Genomic DNA, 21,626 nt, shown 5'->3' with positions numbered 1-21,626 from the left:
AAGAAGCAATGGGCTTAAACTGCAGCAAGGGAGGTTTAGGTTGGACATTAGGAAAAAGTTCCTAACTGTCAGGGTGGTTAAACACTGGAATAAACTGCCTAGGGAGGTTGTGGAATCTCCATCTCTGGAGATATTTAAGAGTAGTTTAGATAAATGTCTGTTCAGGATGGTCTAGACAGTATTTGGTCCTGCCATGAGGGCAGGGGACTGGATTCGATGACCTCTTGAGGTCCTTTCCAGTCTTAGAATCTATGAATCTATGAATTTAACTTCAAAAAGGGGAACTACATAAAAATGATGCAGCTACCTGAAGGTAACATAAAAGGAACACTCACTAGAGTGAAATGCCTAAAAGCTTCATGGAAACTTTAAAAACACCATAACAGAGGCTCAAACTAAATGTATACCCCAAATAATTTTTAAGAGGATCAAAAAAAAACAACCCACCATTGGCTAAACAACGGAGTAAAAGAAACAATTAGAAGCAAAAAGATATCACTTAAAAATTGTAACTCAAATACTACTGAGAAAAACAGAAAGGAGCATAAACTCTGGCAAGTCAAGTGTAAAAGTAGAGGTAGGCAGGCCAAAAAATAATTTGAAGGGCTACAAGCAAAACAACAAAAACTAACAGCAAATTGTTTTTAAATACATCAGTAGCAGGAAGCTTGCCAATCAATCAGTGGGGCCATCGTATAATCCACGCACTCAAAGAAGACAAGGTCATTGCGGAGATGCTAAATGAATTCTTTGTATCGGTCTTCACCGCTGAGGATGTGAGGGAGATTCTCATGCCTAAACCATTCTTTTTAGGTTGAATATCTGAAGAATTGTCCCAGATTGAGGTATCAAATTGATAAATTAAACAGTAGTATGTCACCAGGAACAGATGGTATTCATCCAAAAGTTCTGAGGGAATTAAAATATGAAATTGCAGAACTAATAAGTGTGGTATATAACCTATCACTTAAATCAGCTTCTGTACCAGATGACTGGAGGATAGCTAATGTGACGATGATTTTTTTAAAAAGGCTCCTGAGGCCATCCTGGCAATTACAAGGCACAGTGGTTGAAACTACAGCAAATAACAGAATTATCAGACAAATAAATAAAACACAGTGCGTTGGGGAAAAGTCAACACAGTTTTCATAAGGGAAATCACGCCTCATCAATCTATAAGAATTCTTTGAGGGCGTCAACAAGCAAGTGGACACAGGTGATCCAGTGGATATAGTAAAAGCAGCAAAGAGTCCTGTGGAACCTTATAGACTAACAGACGTATTGGAGCATGAGCATGCATCCGACAAAGTGGGTATTCACCCACGAAAGCTCATGCTCCAATATGTCTGTTAGTCTATACCGTACCACCCGACTCTTTGCTGCTTTTACAGATCCAGACTAACACGGCTACCCCTCTGATGGTGGATATAGTGTATACTGTACTTAGACTTTCAGAAAGCCTTTGACAAGATCCCACCCCAAAGGCTCAAGCAAAGTATAGTTGTCATGGGATAAAAGAGACAATCCTCTCATGCATCAGCAACTGGTTAAAAGATAGGAATCAAAAGATAGGAATAATCAGTTTTCACAAACATAAAGAAGTACTTCTTCACATAACACACAGTCAACCTGTGGAACTCATTGTCTTGGGATGTTATGAAGGCCAAAAGTGTAACTGGATCCAAAAAAGAATTAGATCAATTCTTGGAGGATAGGTCCAAGATGGTCAGGGATGCAATGCCATGCTCTGGGTGTCCCTAAACTCAGACCGTCAGAAGCTGAGACTGGACAATATGGAATGATCACTCAATTAACTGTCCAGTTCTTTTCATTCCCTCTGAAGCGTCTGGCACTGGGCAATACAGAAGACAGGACACCGAATTAAATGGACCAATGGTTTGACCCAGTATGGCCATTTTAATGAACTTGAGAGCCACAAACAGAGGAAGCTAACAGGAGAGTATCAGAGGCTAGACCACCCTCATCCTAGGTGGCTGACAGACTGCTTCCTTATGCCCCTATCTACAATGTGTAGGGGAAAAAAGCTGCGTGGAAATGACATGTGCTGGAGCTCTCATGGTGCCTGAACTAAAACATCCTTGGAATTTCTAAACATTATAGCATTATATACAGTAGCTTAGGTACAAGTGATTATGGTTTGATCACATTTATAATGTGCAAGCAGAATCACGTTCAGACCAGTAATATACATACTTGCAGTTTTAACAGGGCCAATTTTACAAAGCGAAAATAATTATGAGCCTAAGCAGGGGAGGAAGAATTTAATCAGAAGAATGTGAATGATAATTGGAAGTCATTTATGATACCCCAAAAGCCACAATTCCACAGTTGAGGAAGAAATCTGTGCTGGTTAAAATAAGGAACCTGGTATAGAGGAGAAATGAAGACAGCCAAAACACCCAGATGATACAGTCTCATCACATGGTGATCATAATACTCTTTCCATTCCACTAATATCTCTGGAGGATGTTAAACAGAAGCTACTAATGTCAGACGTTTTTAAATCAACAGGTCCAAATGAGTTTCATCCAAAAGTTTTAAAAGAGCTGGCTGAGGAGTTGAATGGACCATTGATGTTGTTTTTTCAATAAGTCTAGAAGCACTGGAGAAGTTCTAGGAGACTGGAAGAAAGCTAATGTTGTGTCAATTTTTAAAAAGGGTAAACACTATGAGCTGGGTAATCAGCCTGATATCTATCATTAGTTCTTGGCCCTATGTTTTAACATTTTTACCCATGATCTGGAAGAAAACGTAAAATCATCACTCAATGTTTGCAGATGACACAAAAATTGGGGGAGTGGTAAAACAATGAAGGGGACAGGTCACTGATTCAGAGTGATATGGATTGCTTAGAAAATTGTAGGCAATTTTATGCTTTTTAATATGGCTAAATGTAAATATCTAGGAACAAAGAATGTAGACCATATACACAGGATGGTGCACTCTATCTTGGGAAGCAGTTAATCTGAAAAAGATTTCGGGGTCATGATGGATAATCAGCTGAACATGAACTTCCTGTGTGACTGTTGGCCAAAAGAGCTAATGTGATCCTGGGATGTATAAAGAGGGAAATCTCAAGCAGGAGCAGAGATTATTTTACCTCCGTATTTGGCACTGGTGTGACTACAGCTGGAATACTGCATCCAGATCTGGTGTCCACAATTTAGAAAAGATGCTGATAAACTGGTGAGGATTCAGAGAAAAGCCATGTGAATGATTAACAGATTAACAGTGATTAACATGCCTTGTACTGATTGAGCTCCTTGAGACTAGCCATTTAGCTTAACAAAGAGGTGGTTACGGGGTAATCATTATTACAGTCTATATGCACTTATAAGGGGAACAAATATTTAATAATGGGCTTTTCAATCTAGCAGAGAAAGGTATAACATGAAAGTTGAAGCTAAACAAATTCAGACTGGAAATAAGGCATATATTTTTAATAGTGAGAATAATTAACCATTGGAACAATTTACAAGGTTCATGGTGGATTCTCCATCACTGACAATTTTTATATCAAGATTAGATGTTTTTCTGAAAGATATGATCTAGCAATTATTTTGGGGGAAGTTTTATGGCCTGTATTATACTGGAAATCAGACAGATGATTATACTTGTCCCTTCTGAATCACTGCTTTTAAATATTTCCTAAAAACAAAGGAAATTCACAGACAAAAACGTATTTAAAATAGATTAAGAGCTGAATAGATATTAATTAAATAAAAACATTATTAGCCACCAAAAACTCCCCTCTTCCCATCCACTATACCTCATCTATAATCACAAATCTCTCCTTGCATACTGTCATACAAATCTCAGAGTTACCATCTCATAGCCAGATCATCCTTCATTCACCACGTTGTTCACAATAATACATTCATACATCTTGCCATCGAATCACATACAGTACAGGAAAAAATTCAATTCAGGTATTGTTAAATGAAGTAACATTTCACTGGCAGTTTTGCAGAAACAGGAAAAAAAACAATAAAAATTAGTAAAAAAGTCTAGTTGAATAACATAGAAAGCATCACAAGGGTGGCACAAAACAGTTACAAAGTAGAGTTTAAGATACCTAAAAATTTCACATAGCACAAAGTTCTTTGTCTGACCTATTTTATATAATATATGATATGAAGTTGTTCAACAACAATGTAGAAAGCTGGGAGGAGCACGCAGAATCCCATCCAATTTGGAGAGAATATCTGCAACTGGGTACACCTGAACATGAAACAGCTTTGATCCAGAGGATGGATGCAAAGCAAGAAAGATGAAAGCAGTGTGCTGTAATCATGGACTCTAACTCAGACAACACATGGATCTGTGAAATTTGTGTTGCTCTTGAATTGGGCTAGTCAGCCACCATGGGCAACAGGGGGGCCCCCACTGCCCCCTGCCCCGATTTTATACACACAAAACAATTAAGCATAAACCCTATGCCCTTATAGCCCACTTGAGACTTTAAGGTTCACATGTCAAAGGCCTCTATTACCCGTTTGTTTCTTACTACCCATGAAAGAGCACTTTAATCCAGTCCAAGATTGTCAGCTCCCTTCCGTGACATCTGCTTATAAGCAAAACAAAAGACATTCCTTTTTCAAGACCAATTGCAGCTGACTCATATGCCTAAATATGCTTAAATATTAATTAATATTCTCCTTAAGTAACCTTTTTAAGCACATAATTTACCTTTGTTCCCAGATAGCTGCAACTTTGCCTTGCAAATAACCACACATCTCCATCAAGCAGGCTTAATGATACTTCAAACATCTTTGAAGTCAACATGTGTAAACAAGCCGAACTGGCTGGCTCCTCCCAGCATTTTCCAACACTGACTGCGTAAACTAATACCTGTTTCCCCTCAGAACAATGATTAAGTGTTATGTAGATAAAGAACAGTAGCAGTGATGTGCTACAAATATATATTTTAGCAAGGGTCTTCACCAAAGTTGTCACTGTAGTTGCATACCAACAGTACCTGCAGACAGAATGAGTTAATGTAACTATTCATTTGCTTTCTCATTTCATCAGAAATGCTCTTTCAGAACTTTATACAAGGAAGAGACACCAGAAGTTGGCAAAGAAACATATTAAACTACACTTTGCTGGCAGTTGTACTTCATTTCTGAAAAATGTTGGCATAATACAGTGTAATTTAAAGTTAGGGGTGGAGTGAGTGTGATGCTGGCAGATCAGGTGCTGTAGGCATCACCTGAGCACTGACAAATGCTGGAATCCAGACTAGCTCATCTGTATGTTAATATTGTTCAAGATAGCTGCTGAATTTGTAAAGGCATGTTTAGTTTTTAGATTTTACAAAATGCTTGTAAGTTGCTATATGCACTAATCTTACTTATGTCTGTATCTCATGATATAAGGAATAATGTACATTTTACTTCATAACTGTCAAAAGGCCTGCTCTGAGGAGGACTATCAGAACTAAGCGGGCCATTGTGAGGCATCACGATAGGAAGACTTTGGTAATTGTCCCTACACAAGCTATATGCAGAAGTCCATGTCAAGAGGGAAATAAAGATAGCTGACATGAATACTTTTCATCTCTTTGCTGTTTGGACTCTGGCAGGGCTGGAACCAGGAAAAAATAGCAGATCCCCAGGGTCAAGTTGAGTTAGCCCTAAAAGACATTTAGAGCTGACAGACTATCATCTCTCCGACACCTTTTGGAACAATAGGCTGTAACTTATTTGTGTACATATGTTGCCTGCTCTAACCTTTAAATAATTCATTTATTTTTCCTAGTTAATAAATCCTTAGTTAGTTTACTATAGGATTGGCTACAAGTGTTGTCTTTGGTGTGAAATTTAAGGTACACATTGACCTGAGGTAAGTGACTGGTCTCTTGAGACTGGGAGCAATATTTTTAATATTTTGTGATCTTTGTTGTAAGTGACCATTAATCACTAAATCCAGCTTGCCCAAGTGACTTGTGTGCCCATGGCTGACTGTCTGTGACTCCATGGTCAGACTGTTATAGTACTCATAAGAGCATAAGAACGGCCGTACTGGGTCAGACCAACGTCCATCTAGCCCAGTATCTGTCTACTGACAGTGGCCAATGCCAGGTGCCCCAGAGGGAGTGAACCTAACAGGCAATGATCAAGTGATCTCTCTCCTTTCATCCATCTCCATCCTCTGATGAACAGAGGCTAGGGACACCATTTTTTACCCTTCCTGGCTAATAGCCATTTATGGACTTAACCATCATGAATTTATCCAGTTCCCTTTTAAACATTGTGATAGTCCCAGTCTTCACAACCTCCTCAGGTAAAGAGTTCCACAAGTTGACTGTGCGCTGTGTGAAGAAGAACTTCCTTTTATTTGTTTTAAACCTGCTACCTATTAATTTCATTTGGTGACCCCTAGTTCTTGTATTATGGGAATAAGTAAATAACTTTTCCTTATCCACTTTCTCCACATCACTCATGATTTTATATACTCTAGTCCAATCCCACCTTAGTCTCCTCTTTCCAAGCTGAAGAGGCTAGCCTCTTTAATCTTTCCTCATATGGGGACCCTCTCCAAACCCCTAATCATTTTAGTTGCCCTTTTAACCTTTTTCTAGTGCTAGAAATTATTTTCTGTGAGGTGAGGAGACCACATCTGTACAACAGTATTCGAGTGTGGGCGTACCAGGGACTTATATAAAGGCAATAATATATTCTCAGTCTTATTCTCTATCCCCTTTTTAATGATTCCTAAACCATCTTCTGTTTGCTTTTTTGACTCGCCTCTGCACCTGTGTGGACATCTTCGAGAGAACTATCCACGATGACGCAAGATCTTTTTCGCTGACTTGTTGTATAATTAGTCCCATCATTATTGTAATGTATACTGATTGGGGTTATTTTTTCCAATGTGCATTACTTTACATTTATCCACATAATATTCATTTGCCCATTGTTGTTGCCCAATCACTTTCGTTTGTGAGATTTTTTGAAGTTTCTTCACAATCTGTGTTTGCGTCTTAACCTATCTGAGTAGTTTAGTATCATCTGCAACTTTGCCAACCGTCACTCTTTACCCCTTTCTCCAGATCATTATGAATAAATTGAATAGGATTGGTCATAGGACTGACCCTTGGGGAACACTACTAGTTACCCCTCTCCATTCTGAAAATTTACCATTAATTCCTACCCTTTGTTCCCTGTCTGATAGCCACTTCTCAGTCCATGAAAGGACCTTCCCTTTTATCCCATGACAGCTTAATTTATGTAAGAGCCTTTGGTGAGGGACCTTGTCAAAGGCTTTCTGGAAATCTAAGTACACTGTGTCCACTCAATCCCCCTTGTCCATATGTTTGTTGACCCCTTCAAAGAACTCTAATAGATTAGTAAGACATGATTTCCCTTTACACAAACCATGTTGACTATTGCTCAACAGTTTATGTTTTTCTATGTGTCTGACAATTTTATTCTTAACTATTGTTTCGACTAATTTGCCCAGGACTGACGTTAGACTTACCAGTCTGTAATTGCCAGGATCACCTCTAGAGCCCTTTTTAAACATTGGCGTTACATTAGCTAACTTCCAGTCATTGGGTACCGAAGCCGATATAAAGGACAGGTTACACACCTTAGTTAATAGTTCCGCAACTTCATATTTTAATGCCATCTGGTCCCGGCGACTTGTTAATGTTGGGTTTATCAATTAATTCCAAAACCTCCCCTAGTGACACTTCAGTCTGTGACAGTTCCTAAGATTTGTCACCTACAAAAGCCAGTTTTGGGTTACTTCAGGAATTCACATTTGCTACTGGGTTGCTGAAATATAATTACAGAACATACCACCAGTTTTGGGTGTCCAGACAGCATGACAACCTAGTGAGGGTGTCAGAATTTTTTGTTTTTTTGAATATTTGCAATTTAATATAATCCAATCCACTCCGAAAGTAAAATGTGCACATATAATGATCTTAGTCATCCCTGACAGAGATAATATAATTATATCCAAGGAGGGATAAACTACATCAGCGGCATGGAAATCATCGTGACCTTCCTTGCATTTTGGTGGCAAAATAATTTTAACAAGGAGCTCCTAGAAGACCCAGACAGCCCCCTACAGCACAGCACAGCACAGCACTGAATGTCAAGTCAAAGAGGCATATTTGGTATATTTTGACACCAAACAGCCTAATCAATCTAATATAAAATAAGTCATACAGGTAAATAAAGCTAACTGTGTAACAGGATACTTGCCCTTCAGACATTCACCCAGTCTATAGGAACTGGCTGCAGATATCAAAGGACTATACCTGTATGCATGTAAAATTAAATGTCCAAAATCTTGGTTAACACAGAAGGAAGGTTGCCCACTGGTACCTAGTGTCCTTCCAGAATGAGAAGATCGGCTAAACGTAAACCTCTGAACACCAGGAAAGGAAGAGTTAAAGTAATGCAATTTTAAACTTCAGAAAAACAGGAAATAAAGTATTAAGGTACAGGCCATCTCCACAATGCAGGTTAAGCTCTGCCCTCTGGAGCTGGCAGTAGCCACTGGGAATGGTTCGGTAACGGGGCTGCCATAATAAGTAGACATGAGGAAGTTCTAAGAGAATGTACTACTATTTGTATTGTGATCCACAGATTTGAATTTCAGCATTAATCTGTGTGTACTACAGATGCCTTTACTGTTAGGTGTAGCTGTATTGAATGGTGAGGGGATCAGTTGGAGCAGTTCTCACTGTGATATGACAAGAGATACATGCATACTTTGAAAAATCAACTATGCCTCATTTCAGGAAGCTGTATTTGCAGTATGTGCACAAGGGTGTCCTCTTGCCATGAGGATTGTCAGCAGTCTTGTGACATAGTGGCCTCCAAGGCTTAGTGAGGGTGAGTGAAGGCAATGTCTCAAAGGAAATCCTCAGGGCAAAGGTGAAGAAGCGGTAACATTTAGCAAGTCTTGGGTGGTTTGTGTGGAATAGGCTCAGTACTTGAGAGTAAGCCAGGTGTAGTCAGCTATGCCAGACCTAAACCTCAGTTTTGCCTTAGCAAAGAGAAAGTTTTACACTTTGCCCTACAGGGTTCACGTGGTCTGTTCCTAAAGTGTTCTATAGTATCTGGAAGGGCAGAATGCTAGCATGTGCATTTGGAGTCAGCCAAGGCATTGTTCAGAAGGCAGAATTAAGGTTGTCATGTGGGGAAGGGGGTATACCTTAACTTTGTATTTTCTGGGTTTTTTTGGATAGATTACTAAGGGACAAAGTGATAAACAATTCAAGGTCGTTGTTGGCATTCATGGAGTAGCTGCAGATGGTGGAGTGATCCTTCTGGACCCAAGAAACAAGCATTGACTGGTGGGATTGCATCGTAACACAGGCTTGGGATGATGAGCAGTGGCTGCAGAAATTTCAGATAGGAAAGGCACATTTCTGGATTTGTGTGCTGAGCTCACCTCAGCCCCCAGCATATGGACATCAGAATGAATGAGAACTGCACTGATGGTTCAAAAGCCAGTGGCAGTTGAAGTGTTGAAGCTTAGTTGCAAATCATTTTGGAGTTGGAAAATCCAGTGAGGTCATTGTCATGCAAGCATGTAGGGTCATTAATCCTGCTACACAGGAGCGTGATTGTTAAGGACATGGCAGATATTGTGGACTGATCTGTAGCTATGGGGCTCCCAAATTGTGGTGGAGTGATAGACAGCGTGCACATTCCTATTTTGGCCCCATCCCACCTTGCTACAGAATACCTCAACAGAAGGAGCTACTTTTCTATAGTTATACAAGCAGTGGTTGATCACCAGGGACACTTCATTGATACCAATGTGGGCTGGTCAGGGAAGGAGCATGATGCTCATATCTTTAAGGACATAGGAGTGTTCAGGAAGCTGCAAGCAGAGAACATTTTTTCCTAATTTGCGGATTACCATTGGTGATGTTGAAGTGCCAGTAGCGATCTTGGGGGACTCAGCCTACACCTTGCTCATGAAGCTGTACCCTGGCCACTTTGACAGAGCCAAGGAAATATTCAACAACTGACTCAGCAGATGAGAATGACAGTTGAATGTGCTTTTGCAAATTAAAGGGATGCTGGTGGTGTTTACTAACTAGATTAGAGCTCAGTGAGAAAAAATATCCCAATGGTTATAGCTGCCTGCTATGTCCTGTATAATATCTGTGAGGCAAAAGCAGAAAAGTTGCCACCGGGGTGGAGGTGGAGCCGCTGTCTGCTGAGTTTGAACAGCCAGACACAAGGGCCATTAGCGTTCATTGCAGAGCTATGCTGCTGAGAGAGGCCTTAAAACAGTACCTTAAAGGTCAGCCACAGTAATGTGCTATGATGGACAGTGATCTGTCTGGCCCTGAAATTTTGGCAGTTGTTTGGAATTGTGTAGTGCTTGGTGTATATTTATGAATATCACACCATCTTTCAATGAACCTATGAATTATGCAGTGCTTCCAATACATTCATAATTACTACACTGTGTTTTTAACTGAACTAATGAGTTCTGTCGAGGTGTGGTATTACAAGTAAGGTGTGCTTTGAGTAGTATGAGGCATTCTGTAGTATACCTCATGAAGTAATAAAGATTTTTTTTTTCCAAAATATAAAAAAATTTTGCGCACCAAAAACAGTACAAAACAATAATGTGCAATTAAAAACCAGTACAGTGCAAACTTATAAAATCAATTAACAGAACAGAACTTGAAAAGCAGAATGGTACTATCCATTTAAATTCATTTCTGTCAAACATACACCAGCCAGGGCTCTCACAAGTCAGTGTATGTGAAGCTATGGTTTTCCTTACTATCCCCCAGTTTGGAGTGGTAGAGGTAAGGATGTGGTCCATGATGCCACGTGGAATGTTGGGGGGTATAGAGAGCTGCTGAAATGGAGTTCTCCACTGACTACAAAGGAAAGCAAGCCCACAACTGTTGGGCCTTTATGTCAACAAGAGTGCAGCCCACTCTTCTTTCTTCTCATCAGGGTTAGGCAGTTCCACAGGTGTGGTAAGTGCACTCCTCAAGGCCACAACAGCAGTGATGACAGATAAAACAGACAGATGTATCATTGTATTCACAGTCCCAATGAAAAGAAAAAGTTAAGTTTCAGAATTCCCTTCCCTTATTCCCATAAGAGTTTTAAGCAAGACATGGAACCATAATGCTCCCTTCTGACCTTAAGTCTATGAGTCTATGTCTGCACAGCAACACTCTCCAGCCACAGCCATGGTGTGTATGGCCCGCTGGAGTGTGGGAGGGACAAGGAGGGAATCGTTCAGTTGCATAAAACAATGAACTTACAGCCCTATTTCCATGAGTACGAGTACATGGCAATGGCTCTAAATATTGGCACTATTTTCCACAGGCAGTGGTGATGTTAGCTGATATCTCCGTCCCAAGGGTAACAAAGGCAAAATCAGTACTTGGTCCTGCTAGTGAAGGCAGGGGCTGGACTCGAAGACCCTTCAGGGTCCCTTCCAGTTCTATGAGATAGGTAAAGGCACAGAGAACACAACTGCTGGTGGTGTCCTGAAGCCATCCAGGCCCATATGCCACTAGCCTGTTTACTGCAAAGATGCCTGCCGAAGTCATTACAGATTGGCATGGAAAATTGTGCTACCGCAGAGGAAGAAATAAGGCTAACATCCCTCCCTAAAATTTTCATCGAGATCTCTCAGGAGGATACAAGGGACATTACTATGTACATGAACAAACTGCTCTGCATTCCCATCCCCACCTAACCCTACAGGGGAATGAAAAGCAGATAACTCTAAATTTGTTGTTGTACCTCTACCACTTCTCGTACAAGTAAAACAATGAAAAGTAGATATCTGAGTCCTACTAACACGTTTAGCACTATACAAAAAATGCACACACACACTTACCTGAAATTCCTTCCCCTGGATCAGGCTCATCCATGCACAGTTGGCGGGACTGAGTAGACGGTGGTAGAGTCTTGACAACTCTCCCCCTGCCCCTATATCCCATCTCCGCAGAGCAGGAGAAAGGGGACAGCCTGGCTCAGGAGAACATGGAATTGCTGAGGTCTGAACGGTGAGTGAGTGCTTTTCTTAAAGAGACAGTGCAAGCTTTCTGAGAGATTTCCCTAGCAGCCAGCTCACAGTCTCTGTCTGTCTCTCTCCTCCTCCCCCCTGCCCACGTACCTCATTTCTGCAGAGCAGGCGAGGGGAGACAGTGCTCAGGACAGCTTTCAATGAGTGCCATAAAGAGGCAGCACATGGCGTCTCTCAGAAATTTCCCCAGCAGCGAGCGCACACGCTCTCTATGTCACACACACACTCTGTCTCTTTCACACTCACCTCCCAACACATACTTGTATTATTGTTGTTACTTCTTGGTACTTCCTGCAATAAACATATATTTTCTGTAATGTTATTCTTTCAAAGTGTGTTATTTTAGTGTTTTGACTGGTCTATGCATTTCATAATTTTTATTTCTCTTACACTTAGATTTAATTCTTTGAATAGTGAGTTCCAAAATACCTAACATGTCCTGGCTGGAGTAATTGTCCCTATGGTAACTTTTTAAAAATATATATTATATCTAGGTTTTTTTGTCTTTACGGGTGGCACACATCCACACATTACCTTGGTGCTCATTACAAAATTTATTCCACACATGGGTGGAAAAAATTAGAGGGAACACTGGTCTCCGCCAAACATGGCACAGAGCTCACTGTAAAAGCAGCAAGTCTGTGGCTTGGCACCAGGTCGACTGTAGGCCTCCCTGGGCTTACAATATGCCTCCTGCAGTTCCTTTGCTTTCATGCAGCACTGCTGCTGATCCCCATCATATCTCTTTGCTTATATTCCCTGTGCAATCTTTTTCATAGATATTCACATTTCTATGACTGGTCTGTAGCTGTTCCTGCACATCTTCTTCTCCCCACAGGCCCAGGAGATCCAACACCTCCTGTCTACTTTAGGCAGGAGCATATCTGGAGTGTGTAGATGGCCTGGTGAGCTACACACAACAAGGGAGAGTGGGGCTAGGTGTGCTTGTCAAACTGGGCAATCAGGAAAAGGCAATTCAAAAATACATGGGCGTTTTAAAAGGGTGGGAGATGCTTCCGCTCTCCATGACCCCTGTCCAGTGGAGTTCACAATTGTGATCAGAGTGGTCAGTGTCAGGCATTGTAGAAGAGCTGCTGGAGGACTGTTAAGAGTTGAATGTAGACCCTGTGTAATCTACATCACACTGCATCAACCACAGCTCAATGTCATTCAGGGAGGTGGCATCACTGCTGCTGTAACAGGGCGCTTACATTGGCAGGAGACAAATTTGAGTGTGGACATATGCATAATTAGGTCATTGCAAGGCAACTCATGCAAACCTAACTTTGTAGCAAAGACCAGGCCTTAGATTGTATACTGTTTGAGGCAGGGACCTTGCCTTATGAGGTTTCTGAGAGGCATTTAGCAAACTTTCGGAGGCTATAAAACAAACAACATCAGAAGCAACTTTCTTAACGTTTTGTAATTAATTGATGTGCATTTATATGTATCGAGACTTTTTAATCTCTTAAAACAGTTTTTAAATAAGCCTCTGAAAAGGTAAAACATTTTACAATCATGTTAATGTATTTCACTTCCACCAATATCAGGGTTATGTTACTTGGTACTAAAGGAAAGAACTGTGCTGTATACACCTCACAAATTTTCATAATACTTTTCTTTTTGTGAAATGTGCATCTATACAGCTTACAAAAAGCTCAAGACGGGCAGCAGCAAATCTCTTCTTACCTTACAAGATGTAAGTTTGTTTCAAGAATGTCTATACCAAACTCTAACTGAATTCAATCTTACTGACACTACTAAATATTGCTCACTATGAAGAATCTCTTACCGGATCTAGGTTCTTAAAAAGAAGAATGTCCTTGCAAGCCTCTTGCAATCTGTTTCGTTGATCATCTGTTTTGGGGTAAATAATCTGAAAGATATAATAGAAATTTCTGGTTTAATTTTCTTTGCTCAGTGCAGAACCTTAAAAATGAAAAGAGCACATTGTTGAACTCTGAACTAACCCTGCTAACAAAGTTTATATAACAGTATGACACCCTTGGCAGCATTCTTTTCTCAAAACCATAAGGACTTGGCTACATATTCAATAAAGACATTACACCACAGCAGTGCTTAATTTGTAAGGAAAGAGGTGCCAAGGCTCAAGCAATTTTTTACATTCATAACTGATGCACCAAGCCCAGAGATGCCAGAACTATGAATGGCCAAGCTTATGGGTGCCAGGGCTCAGCCCTGGCAAACCCTGGCAAAAATTAAGCACTGCACCACAGTATTAGGGAGAGCAGCATTAATCTGTTTGTGCTTATCCAGCCACTATACCACTAACATCCAATTCATTTTTGCAAATCCTCGTGGAATACCTTGAGAGTTCAAATTCTGTTATCTAAAACAACTTATATTGTTCTCAGTTTATGTTTCAACCATATTAGGGTGATATGTAACTCCAAAGTCATGTGTCCCCTTGGAAATGTTTTTTATTTGCCATGAGTATTTCCCATATCATTTTCCAACACTTTTGTACATCAGATCTGGGTTAATTAACATCAGAATTTTCACACAGTAAATAAACTGCATAGCATCCAAGTGGGGTACAGATGTACTAAATTAGAAAAGAAGACTAACCCATCCCAGTTTAGTAACATGATTGGCAACCAAATTGTTTGTTTCATTCACAGTCTTAAGAAGGTGTAATGAAGCATCATAGCTGTAACACCATATGTAAGGTATCACTTTTAAATTACTTTTAAAATATTGCAATCAACTGAGTTGAGGCACAGCTTCAAAAATTGCCTCAAAATCATACATGCACTACTTTATCCTCAAAGTTAATGTAATACCTTTGAAGGGGTGACTTACTGAGTTATTAAAAATATTAGTTTTGTTAATCCAAACAAAATAACTATTGCATTTCTAAATTAGAAAATATCTATGCAATTTTATGTTTTTCCCCCTGGAAATATACTAGTACTGCTGCAAAATTATAAGGCTATTAAGTGACTACTTTAAGAGCACAGGGCCCTTTGGGCAAATATATCATTGAACAAGAAAGGTCTCATCAAAAGTCTAGGAATCACAAGATCACTCAAAACATTTTTTAATATTTAAAAAATTGGGCCCTACACAGGGGCCTAATATAGGAATTAAAGGGATGACAGTTCTTTGGAACAAAGTCTCATATACTGTCAAAGAATACTGAAAAAGAATAGTTACACTGGTTCCATAACTACTATCATCAGTGACCTCTTTGTTTTTATTTCTAATGTCCGAAAACTGAGAGGTAAGCATTTCACCCAATGAGTTACATACCCTTGACTCTGTGTCATCCTCTTCTTCATCAGGATTGTAAGCTTCTGCACATACTAAAACAAAACAAAAATGGAGAGTTTAAGCTGATTCTCAAAAGACATCATATTCTATAAGCATTTACAGAAATAATAACAGAAAGCACATCACGTGCAATACTGAATTGTAGTAACTGATAATTTCGCTCTGTTCTTCTCCTGTTAAGGGCTACTGTTTTATGATGCATATTATTGTTGTTAAATATTTACATTACAGTAGTGTCCAGAGATCCAAACCAGGTGTGGAGCTCCACTGTGCTAGGCACCCTACAAACTGCCTGCAATGTCCATTTTATAAAACTTTACAGTTTCAATAATTTAACGAGCCTGATACAACTCTCTGTGGAATCAATGGAAAGCCTCCTGCTGATTTTACTACAGTTGGATTAGGTCCAGAGTAAATGGAAATATGCCCATAAGAAGGACATTTTAAATCTGTTGAACAACTACAGTATTGTATCTCTAAATAAACAGAATATTCTTATAAACAGTATTATGGTAGCTGTAGTATTTCAGTGATGACTGAGTCAGGTTTTAGGGTAACCTATTTACTTAAAAATAACTCAAAGTAAACAGTAGTGATATGTTGTAAATCTAGCATGGCTGTATGCTCTGTCTCACAATCTGCAACTGGTTTCTGTCTGTCTGTGAGAGTTAGTGTGTCAAGAGGAAGCATAGTGCTGTACTGCATAGTGTCTTGCAGCATGTATAAACACAAGAGACTCCCTGCGACAGCATAGCGCACTTCCCATTTCCCCCCCACATCTCCAATTCTCTACACTAACAGACTCTAACAAAAACATTTATTTAACTTGATATCTTTTATGTTATCATCACAGTATCAACAGGTCTCAGTCAGTCTTTTCAGACATTTTAAAAGCCTTCTAGATCTATTGAGAAGAAAACTGAATTTAGGTTTATCTATGTCTTAAATAATCTTTTTAATCTCTTCACACAACCAGAAGCTGGATCAATCCATTAAGGTATTTTTGTCCTTTTAGTGTATCTGTTCTCCCTTCACTCTTCCTTGATATATGTTCATTCTCACTCTGTCTCATTCTTAGGTCATTAGCAGCTTCCTTCAAAAAATGGTTTCCGTTTTCTATCATAACTGACTACTGATGATGTGACATTTCTTTAATCACTGTAGTTTGTTCTGGACAATGCAGAATCTATGGTTTACTAATTGATAAAGGCCTTGTTCTTTTGTCATAATTTTGATCTGTCAATCTTTCTGCCAGGACTACAGAGTGATCTGTCTTCCTCTGGTTAGGTCTTATATCTTGTAATTGAGTATGTATATGTTTATTTTATAACTGTTCAGCCAGTGGTTTTAACAACATTGCAGAAGCATTACTCTGTGGTTGAATAGCACTAAATGTGCAATTTCTTTTCCATCAATTGCTTATTCGAGCTACTTCTTCACCCAATAACTAAATAATTAGTGATACTATACGTAATTCATTACACTAAATATATAGGCAGAGAAAAGTCAACATGCTTTCACCATTGGTAAGCTATAAATTTATGCATACTTTGCATACACAAGAAAATATTATTAGAAAGAGATCATGGTATATCACGCTGATAGTGTTAAATAACTTTTCTACTCCACATTGTGAGTAGGGAATATACTTCCTTTTATAGTTTACATTTAATCCTTGCAATATTTATGATCAGTTTCTGACTTTCACTTTGTCAAGATTGGATTATTTTTAATGTCCACACACACCCACACCATTCTCTTTACTTAGGTGGTTAGTTGCAGCTCACAGTACTACAAACATAATTTATTTACTGATTCTAGACATTTTGGCACAAGAATTAGTTACAATAAATTTAATTGCACAGGAAAGTCTCTTAAAATCATATCCTCATTATGGAATAAATTGTAACAGTAACCATTAAAGCATACTTCACAGTTCCAGAAGTTCATTGGTTTAATGGAAGAGCTATCACTTACTAAAGGAATCACTCAGTTTCTTGTATCAAGTGACTATCAAGAAATAACTCTATTAAAAAAAAGGTTGAGTAGTGCTATGTAACATGTATTTAAGGCAGTAACATTATCATATAAAAAGTTCCAACTGATTATTGGTGTATAACAGCACTTAGTGATCCAAGACTCCTCATACAAGTTAGTGTGTATATAGACACCATGGGCAGTGGCCTTGTAATGCAGTTATGGTCAGAAAGAACAGCAACATCAATTTAGCAGGTCTGGTGAAGACACAATAAGTCGATGGCAGAGCACTTTTCTGTCGAATTCAGTACTCACGTCTCCTAGAGGCAGACGCTAAGTTGACAGGACAGCATCTCCCATCAACATAGCATAGTGTAGATACCGCTTAAAGTCAATGTAAGTTACATCACTTGGAAGGGGTGATTTTTTCATATATAACCCATAATGTGTAATAAGTTCAGAATCACTGACTATACTATTATTCCTGGGGAAATTCTGCACCACTGCACATGGGCAGAATTCATGTGCCACACAGAATTTTTTTTTCCAGCAGAAAATACATTCTGCCAGAAACATGCTGCAATTATGTTTTTCACTCACCAGGGGCCGCTCTGATGTCACAACAGAGCAGCTGCTCCCAGGCGGGAGCAGACCAGCTGCGGCTAGGGAAGAGAAAGAGGCTGCCTTCCTCACAGTGCCCTGCCTGTGGGGCCAGGTCAGGAGGAATGGGAAGTGGGGGGAAGATGGATGATGTGGGGCACTTGGGGCTATTCAGAAAGACTAGTGGGGGAACAGACTGGGGCAGGGGCTGAATAGGAGTGCGGGTGCAGGAACATATGGGTATGGGGTGGAGGGTGCAAGCTATGTGGGGGAAAAGAGGTGGCTGAGTGGGGGTGCAGGGACACATGGGGATGGGGCAGATGTGTCTGACTGAATGCAAGAGGCTAGGGATCAGCTAGGGTCTGCATGGGGGAGGCTCCCTAATAATATCTCCCTGCTCAAAAAACCCCTTGTTCCATACTTCTCCCACCCACATGCAACAGCCCTCCAAGTTCACCCCCAGGCTCCTTCCCAGCAATGACTTCCCTCTCCCTCAGCTCCTCCATTACCTCTAACTCCCTCAAGTCTTTGCACTACTTCTGGAGGGTGTGGTAAATAAGTTTCTGTATTGTAGCTTAAATGTATTATTACTCAAAAATCTGTATTAATATGCCCAGTAAAGAGTCTCTTTGTCAAAAAACATGTCCTGAATCTTTTTTGTTGTCTGTATTGTTACAGACATAGTTGCTGACATGTATTTTGAAATAAATTACTACAATAATTGAAACTGGCCTGATTCTATTATGTTATTTTAACATATAAAATATCCAGAATTTTAAAATACTATGTTCAGAATTTTTAATTTTTTGGCGCAGAATTCCCCCAGGAGTAATACTAATATACCACAAAATGGTTGAAATAATTGAAAGCGAAAAAGTATTAAAATATTGACAGTTGATTTTTACTGAACTATCTATTACGTGGTTGTCAAAAGCTTTGGTGGTGCAATAAGATTGTCAGTGATGGACATAAACTGTATATACAACCAGGCCACTTTAAGATGGAGCAAAGTGATGCTTGATTTGCAGATAGCTCAGTGGTTTGAGCATTGGTCTGCTAAATTCAGAGTTGTGAGTTCAATCCTTGAGGGGGCCATTTAGGGATCTGGGGCAAAAATCTGTCTGGGGATTGGCTATGCTTTGAGCAGGGGGTTAGACGAGATGACCTCCTGAGGTCCCTGACATTCTATGTCTCTTTGAGATTTGCAATGATGATTTAATGAACAATGTTCATAAACTATTAAGATAATTTCCACTATATTTAATGACAAATATATTATAATAAATAGAACAGAAAACTAATCTAACCACTTACTACAAAACTACTACAGCCAAAATTTTCAAACCTAAGTAAGAGTGATCTGATTTTCTGAGATGCTAAGCATCCACAATTGACTCAAGAGAGAGTTAGCAATGGAAATATCCACAACTGACAAGGATGTCAGGAGCGGAGAGAGTGAGAAAATGGTAAATATTGTTACATTAATGAGTAAGTAGAAACTGACATTCACATTAATAACCAAAGCAACTATGTGGTTTTCTGCTGAATCTATCCTTACTTCCCCTTAATCCCACAAGTGCTTCCTATCAACTCTACTCATGTCATGTCTTAACCTAGATTGTAAAATATATGGAGTGTAGCACATTGTTTTTTGTCGTTAAACCAGATGTACTTTGTGTGTGTGTGTGTGTGTGTACACATGCTGTATCCACATAAAACAATAGGATTTAATGAGAGAATGGATATAGAGGATGTGATAGAACAGCTTGTGAATCACATGCAACTCTTTTTTACGGGTTAAAGTGCAGTCCACAGAGCCCCCCACACTCCCCCTTTTCCACCTACCAGACTGGGGGGAGGTGGGCTTCGGGTGTCTGACCTGTGGCAGGGTGGTGGGACTAAAGGCTTTAGCCCCATGGGTGCGGGGGGTGAGGGTGTTGAGGCAGAAGCCATGCATCCCGGTAGGCGCCACCCTGCAAGGCAGAAACCCCGTGCCCCAGTGGGCACCACCCTGCAGGGCAGGTTGTGCATGTCTTGCGGATCTTGAACATTTGAAGATTATTATATGCAGCTCAGATGGTCAGTAAGTTTGGCCACCCTTGTGACAGAAGATTAAAAGATGACACTGAATTTACAAACCTGATAGTAAGGACAGTGAATTTAAGAGAAAGAAAAAGAGGTGGAGGACAAGTGGTTGAAGACAAAAAAAACTGGTTTTGGAGAGAACATGTGTGAGATCATGGTAAGGCAATCAAGAGATGTCAGAGGCAGTAAGATGCAAGACGGGCTACCTGGAACTAAAGTAAATTTGGAAATTATTTGCATAAAAGGGACAGCTAGAACCAAAAGAGCAGATGAAGTCACCAAGAACTTTTGGAGGTAGAAGAAGAGATCAAGAAAGAACCTTACAGGGTTCTGACAAGCAGGGGGAGAGAACAGAAAAATGATGCACTAAAGATGCTAAATAAAAGAGCAGTCAGCAAGATAGGAGAAGAACCTAGAAAGCACAGGAGTCACAGAAGCCAAGAAGAGAAAGACAATAGCTAACAGTAGAACTAAATCAGCAAACAGATCAACAATTAGGATAGACAAGTGCCATTTTAAGTTCTTGAGAAGGATTTTTGAGACAAAAGGGAAGCAGTAGTTAGGGAGCCTAGAGCAACTGAAAGAAATTGAGTTTTTTGTTTTTTTTTAAATCTGACACAAGTGCATGCTTGAAAGCTGAGGGAACTAGTCAGAGGACAGAAAGTGGCTAAAGGCATGGATGAAGGTAGATGCCAAGGATGACAGGAGTTGAAAAGTGATGGGTTCAAGGGAACAGAGATCAGATGCAGATAATAAAAGGAGGCCCTCATAGTCAGAGACCAATGTAAAGAATGAGCAAGTTAGAAAATGGGAAGGAAGGAGATGACGAGAGAACTTTCCAGCTATTGTCAAGTTTTGCTTTTGTGGTATGAGGGGGTTAAGGAGGCAGGGGCTGTGTAAGAAGTTTGAGAGATAACTGAAGGTGGTCTGAGCAAGGAAGCCTGCAATGAATATGAAGCTGCTGTATAATATTTATGTATAATGTATATTGGCCTGGTTATTGGGATGGTGATTTCTGCATGAGTATTTTGTTTTAAGCATTTCTCATCAAAGGTCTATCAGACAGGAAGGAGAAGATAGGTCAAGATGATTACCTATCAGTTGCCACTTCAGAGTTGTTTGGGACAACCCCAAAACTATTGACTATAACAACTCTGGCTCAGTCTCTTACTAGTCTGCTTAAATATTGTGACCTGGTAAAGACAAAAGTCCACCAACACTTGAATAAGCCTCATTCAAAACAAAGAAGATGGATTTACAAGCACACTCTCTTGGAGGTATGGGGAGAAGCAGACTGAAAAAGACCGTCAGACACAGCCATCCATGGGGAGTGTCTGAAGGAGATAGGCCTCCCTAGGTTGCCATTATGGGAAGGGAGAACATTATGTAAGACAGACATGTTCAATCGGTTTGTTGTTTTAAAATAAATTGTTCTTTAATGCTTTGTTCAGACTGTCATAAACAGATAGCTAAGGGTTAATGTTTCTTTTACCTGTAAAGGGTTAACAAAGGGAACCACACACCTGACCAGAGGACCAATCAGGAAACCGGATTTTTCAAAGCTCAGGGAGGGAATGTTTGGGTGTGTGTCCCCTTTGTCTGCTCTCTCT

At 39.8% G+C, this 21,626-nt stretch overlaps 1 protein-coding gene across 1 annotated transcript in view; it reads right to left on the bottom strand.

The window, feature by feature from the left end:
* Positions 1-21,626, bottom strand: part of PRKAR2B (protein kinase cAMP-dependent type II regulatory subunit beta) — a 113,125-nt gene that overhangs the window by 29,172 nt on the left and 62,327 nt on the right. Inside the window, exons 3-4 of the mRNA XM_032769826.2 lie at positions 15,334-15,386; positions 13,853-13,936 (exon numbers count right to left, since the gene is read on the bottom strand). Coding sequence (XP_032625717.1) covers positions 13,853-13,936; positions 15,334-15,386 — 137 coding nt within the window. The remainder of the gene's footprint in view (positions 1-13,852; positions 13,937-15,333; positions 15,387-21,626) is intronic.

Source organism: Chelonoidis abingdonii, chromosome 1 (assembly GCF_003597395.2).
Source record: "Chelonoidis abingdonii isolate Lonesome George chromosome 1, CheloAbing_2.0, whole genome shotgun sequence".
Taxonomy (NCBI): Eukaryota; Metazoa; Chordata; order Testudines; family Testudinidae; genus Chelonoidis; species Chelonoidis abingdonii.
This window is presented reverse-complemented; position numbering and strand designations above follow the sequence as displayed.